Source organism: Rattus norvegicus, chromosome 1 (genome assembly GCF_021556685.1).
Source record: "Rattus norvegicus strain SHRSP/BbbUtx chromosome 1, alternate assembly SHRSP_T2T, whole genome shotgun sequence".
Lineage (NCBI taxonomy): Eukaryota > Metazoa > Chordata > Mammalia > Rodentia > Muridae > Rattus > Rattus norvegicus.
The window spans coordinates 223,433,121-223,439,120 of record NC_141534.1 but is presented as its reverse complement, the minus strand read 5'-3'; the positions used below and the strand labels follow the sequence as shown (position 1 = coordinate 223,439,120).

At 37.4% G+C, this 6,000-nt stretch overlaps 1 protein-coding gene across 1 annotated transcript; it reads right to left on the bottom strand.

The window, feature by feature from the left end:
* Window positions 1-4,073: 4,073 nt before the first annotated feature.
* Window positions 4,074-5,015, bottom strand: Or5b124 (olfactory receptor family 5 subfamily B member 124). Its single transcript, NM_001000258.1, has one exon. The coding sequence runs from the start codon at window positions 5,013-5,015 to the stop codon at window positions 4,074-4,076; it is 942 nt and encodes a 313-aa protein (NP_001000258.1).
* Window positions 5,016-6,000: the final 985 nt, after the last annotated feature.

The window sequence follows — 6,000 nt, the reverse complement described above, 5'->3', positions numbered from 1 at the left end:
ACAGTGAGGGACATCAGATTAAATGCCCAACAGTGAGGAGAGGGAACTTGTAGAGTCTACATCCAGTAAAAATACAGGGTATCAAGCAGCGGGTTGGGGTTGCCATTCCACAGACAAAAATTCTGACCAAGAAATGTTCCTGCTTAAAAATTGGAGGGACAAAAATAGAGAATATACTTAGGGAAAGGAGGTCCAGTGACAGGAGCAAATTGGGATACAGCTCAAGAGGAGGTTCCAGGGCTTGACATTATTGCTGATGCTATGGTGTTCTTACAGACAGGAACTTAGCATGGCTGGCCTCCAAGAGACCCAGCAAACACCTAAAAGAGTCAGATGCAGATACTCACACCTAACCAATGGACAGAAGTTAGGGAGCCCTCTCTTTGAATAGGGAAACATTGGAAGAGAATGAAAAAGAGGACTACTCCATAGGATGACCAGAGATCTCAACTAACCTGGACCCTTAAGGTATCACAGACTCTGAGCTGCCAACTAGGCAGCATGCGTAAGCTTGTCTGAGGGCCCTGAGACATATACGGCAGAGAACTGCCTGGTCCATCCTCAGTGGAAGATGGACCTAATCCTTGAAAGACTTGAGACCCCATGGAGTAGGGAGGTCTGGTGGAATGGGGAGCATCCTCTTGAAGATAGGGGAAGGAGTACTGGAACTATGGGAGAGTAGACCTGGAGAATGGTAATGACTAGACTTAACATAACAGTAATTATTTTAAATAGTTAAACATTAAAACATTTTAAATGAACTAGCCATTTGAAAAACTGAAATGGAGCAGACCCATGTATGCTACTTTATTCTCCCTCTTCTCTTTTCCTTCAGTTTTCCTATTCTGTCAGCTATTTGCCAGGGAGAGAACCCTACTTTCAGTCTGTTAACATTATTTTGAATCTCACCTGTCCCCTTGCTTACAGGGAAATTATAGGCAACATATATGTTTCTTCTCTTCCTCTCTGCTTTAATTCTGTTTGGTCAAACTGCATCCAACCTCAAAAATTTAGACATACCTTACATCCTGTATTCAGTCTGACTTGTTTCCTTGACCATAGATCATGTACACTATATCTTCATTTCATTCCTCCACATCTGTATGCAGATAAAACTAAGGAGCTTCCTGAGCCTTACTAGATCATGTCAGCTACAGCCCTTGGGCCTTACTCAGACCATGTAGCTTGAAGTAGCCCAGGATCTCAGATCTGATATGCAATGCACAAAAAAATTCCATATACTCTGAAGTAATTATAAAATTACAAAAATATTTGAAGTAAAAAATATATTTCCCCTAAAATCTCTGGTCCAATAGCAAGGTCTTCCATCAAGAATTATATGAATGAACTCGAGGACACAAAAAGTTAAAGAATTCAAGAAGTTTAAATAAGACACAAACAAACAGATTAGTGAACTTGACAAGGACAGCAATAAATACGTCAGTGATGCCCAAGAAACTACACACACACACACACACACACACACACACACACACACACACCTGAGTAAAATGACAAGGAAGACTTAGCATTTGTGGTATAGAACTAAACTGAAAATTCACAATAGAGAAATCTCCAATGGCTGAGAAGCACCTAAAGAAATGTTCAAAGTCCTTAATGATCAGAGAAATGCAAATCAAAACAACACTGAAGTTCCACCTAACACCAGTAAAAATGGCTAAGATCAAAACCTCAGGTCATAACACATCAACATGAGTGGAGGATATAAAGAAAGAGGAATACTACTCCATCGCTGATGGGATTGCAAACTGGTACAAACACTCTGGAAATCAATTTATAGGTTCCTCACAAAATTTGAAATAGAACTGCTTAAAGACCCAGAAATACCACCCTTGGTAATACACCCAAAAGATGTCCCAACATGTGACAGGAGCATGTCCTCTACTATGTTCATAGTGACCTAAATTGTGATAGCCAGAAGCTGGAAGCAAGCCAGATGTCCCACAACAGAAGAATGAATACAGAAAATGTGGTTCATTTACACAATAGAATACTATTCAGCTATTAATAACATGGACATCCTGAGTTTTGCAAGCAAATGGACGGAACTAGAAAATATCCTGAGCCACCCAAACTCAGATCCAATAGGACATGCATAGTATGTTCTCACTAATAAGTTGATATTAACAAAAAAGAAAAGTACATAATACTAAAGATACAGTCCATAGAACTCAAAATGGGCAATAAGCTGAAGGTCCCAAGTGAGGAGGCCTCAGTCCCACTTGGAAAACAGAAAAAACCAACTACAAGGTGGGAGGGAGGGAGGTATAGGGGATGGATGTTGGGGAAGAGGGGATCATGATCTGGCCTAAAGTGGGATCCAGCTCAAGGGGAGTCTTCAAGATCAGACACCATTACTGTGGCTATGGGACACTCACAATAGGGACCTATCATGATCCAACAAGCAGCTGAAAGAGTCAGATGCAGACATGTGCAACAAACCGATGAACAGAAGCTGCTGACCCCTCTGGTTGAATTAGGGATAAGCTGGAGGAATCTGACGAGGAGGACAACCTTGCAAGAGTACCAGCAGTCTCAATTTATCTGGAACGCTGAGATCACTCAGGGGTATAACCAACCAGGCAGAACACAACAATGAGGCCCCCAACCCATATTATACAGCAGAGGACTCCCTGATTCATTCGCTAAAAATGCACATGACGCTCAAGATACTGGAGACCCAGGAAGTTTATAGGTCTAGTGGGGTGGGTGGGGTGAGTGGGATTGGAACATTCTCATGGAGACTAGGGGACCAGGTTGAAGAATTTTGGGATGTGGAACAGTCATGGGGAAGATCGGGCAGGGAATAACATCTGGAGTGTGAAAATAAATACATAAATAAAAACCTGATTCTATTAAAGAGATACAAGTATTGAAGAAAATTGAAGCTGAAATAAGTAATTGAAATCCTCAAAAAATCCAACTGGACAACTCGGAGGAAAGTTTGGTGTTTAATTCTACCAGTGGCGATGAAGCTATTGGCAATTTATAGCTGCTGGAAGACAGAGACATTTCTCCCTAAAAGTATACCTAAGTGATCTTGACGTGAAAAAACCAAAAAATACAAAATTGTGGTAGGAGTGGTAGGGGATAATTGAGGGGGTTGAAATGATTGTGATCAGAGAACATTATATAAAATACTTAAGAAACTAATAAAAAATTAAAAGTAATGTTAATAAAACCCTGATATCTCTATGCCTCTAACATAATATGTATTATATATTATATATGAATATTCATCTATATTTATACCTCCTGTCTATACCTCTATCTCTCTCATCTATCTATCTATATTGTTGCAAACCTATGGCCATCATCATAGTTCTTGTGAGATATGAACAAATATCTATTCATCACACAGAAGGCCTAGATGACACCAGTGAAGCAGTTATGTCCAGGTCTATCTTGCTGATCTGATCAATTTAGTGGTGGCTGTGAGTTGCATGAACATAGGAAAGGAGCTCTCTACATACACATGCATGTCTCTAAGACAATTAATCCTTAGAAAGCCTATCCTTCATTGGTGATCACTCAAAAAAAATCTGAATTCCTAGATAGAGCTCCATAAACAAACTCAAATGCACTTATGTTGTGTCTCTTCATTTTAGCATTACTATTCCATTATCTTTTTAAGGACCCACCTTTATGAGTCTTGAAAAATTGTGAGATCTGGAACTTAGTATGTTTCATTAGGATCATATTTCTTTTAAAATTAGTAAGATTTCTGAGCATTTAATATTTTTTCTAAAACTTATCTTTTTCCATGTCAAAGAACCAAAATTTTATTCAAAGGAAACAAACAAAGACATATATTTTATAGTGCATGTAGGATGCTGTAGTATCTGGGATTATAATCTTGATATTTAAAGGTGAGATACTCTATTCTATTATAATTATCCAATATGAAAGGAATCAGTCAGAATGCAGAAGAAATAATGAGGCTTCATCTATGAAATACCAATACACAAAAATTAATGCTACGAAGAATTATATCTAGAATATTTAATGACAATATACCACAAAGTATTTCATAATTTCCAAACATGTTACACTTAGACTAATCCCAGTGAAAACAAAACTTTTCCAGTAAACTTTCTGAATGCATTCTTGACCTCTGTGTTCCTCAGGCTATAGACTATAGGGTTCAACATGGGAATGATCATGGTATAGAATACAGATGCTACCTTGTCAGTGTCCATGGAGTGTGTGGAGCTGGGCTGTAAGTACATGAAGATGATCGTGCCATAGAATATGGAAACAGTGGTCAGGTGTGAAGCACATGTGGAAATGGCCTTCTTTTGTCCATCAGCAGAACGCATTCTCATGATTGCAACAAAAATAAGTATGTAAGAATTCAAGATAACCAATACAGTTAAGGCAACATTAAGGGCTGCCAAAATGAACAGTACAATTTCATTTGTGTAGATACTAGAACAAGAAAGATCCAGTAGTGGGGGAATGTCACAAAAAAAATGATTCACTCTGTTGGAATGGCAAAAGGATAGGTGGAATGTGAAGGCAACATGGATGGAAGATTGTAAAAATCCAATTATGTAAGAACCTGCAATAAGCAGGGTACATATTGTTGTTGTCATGGTGGTAGAGTAATGCAAGGGTTTGCATACTGCTGCATGACGATCAAAGGCCATAGATGCCAAGAGAAAACCTTCAGCAATTGCAAATGCTATTAAAAAGAACATCTGGGTAGCACATGTATTGTAGGATATGATCTTGTTTTCTGTAAGAAAGCCTTCTATTACTTTGGGAGTGACCGCTGAGGCATAAACACAGTCCACCAATGAGAGATTACTGAGAAAAAAGTACATGGGAGTGTGGAGACGAGAATCCAGGAGAATCAACCCAATCATCCCAAGATTACCAATCAATGTGGTCAGATAAATAAAAGTGAAGATGATACATAAAGGAATCTGTAGCTCTGGGGCATCTGTTAATCCCACAAGGATAAATTCAGTGACTTCTGAAATATTCTGCATCTTTGTTTCATGAGAATTATGGCAGTCTCCTAGGATGAAATCAGGAAATAAAAAAGTATTGTATATGAACTCACTGCAAGATTTTAGGTATGAAAATGTTATGTAACTCAAATTTCCACACACCCAGTGTTAAAAAACTTAAACTGAATGCTGTGTACTTGTGAGATGAATTAAGTCATTTTCTGGAGATAGTACAAATGGAGGTGCTTACTTCATTGTTGCCAATAGGTTTCTTTACTCTAAAACTAGAGGATTTTTTTCTTTCAGTTTTCTGTAATGAAAATATTTATTTCAGTAACCTACAAAGTACTTATTTATTACTTGTAATATTTCCCAAACACACCTTCCTAAGCTGTGTATCAGTGGTTACTTGTTTGCAAGAGCAATGTAGAAATATACAATCCACTTTGCTCTATGTTAGTAACAAAATTTCTATACTATTATTTCCCATCTCTGATACTTGTACAAAATTCCATTCACATTGCTGTAGCTATGTAGTGATTCTTTTACTACCATCTCACAATTCTGTTTTATTTGTGTTTGAGAGAGAATAAGGTGAAAACAAATGAGTTATTTTTGCTCTATCTACAAACTGTTTTATCATTCATGTTGTATCTTATATAATTTTCATGGTGAATCAGATGACATATAACTTTATATCCATGGTCCCATATAAGTCTGCTTCTTAACTTGAGAGCCACTTTCAAACTTAGAATCTTTGATATACTCATCAATCTTCATTAGTGACCTCTTATAATCTAGGCAACAGATAATATAACCATATTCTTTTAAATGATGTGGTTGAAATTAATTCTTCTTTACAGGCTATAACTGCACTTACATTGCAATAAATGTGTTAGTTCTTAAAAGGTACAAAAGATAGTAACATTTTAAAATTATGTAAATAATACCTATTACCATCCAAACTCTTTTTCTCCTTTGCCCTCTTTCTTTACAATGGTCAGATGATAGAATGAATGTCTAA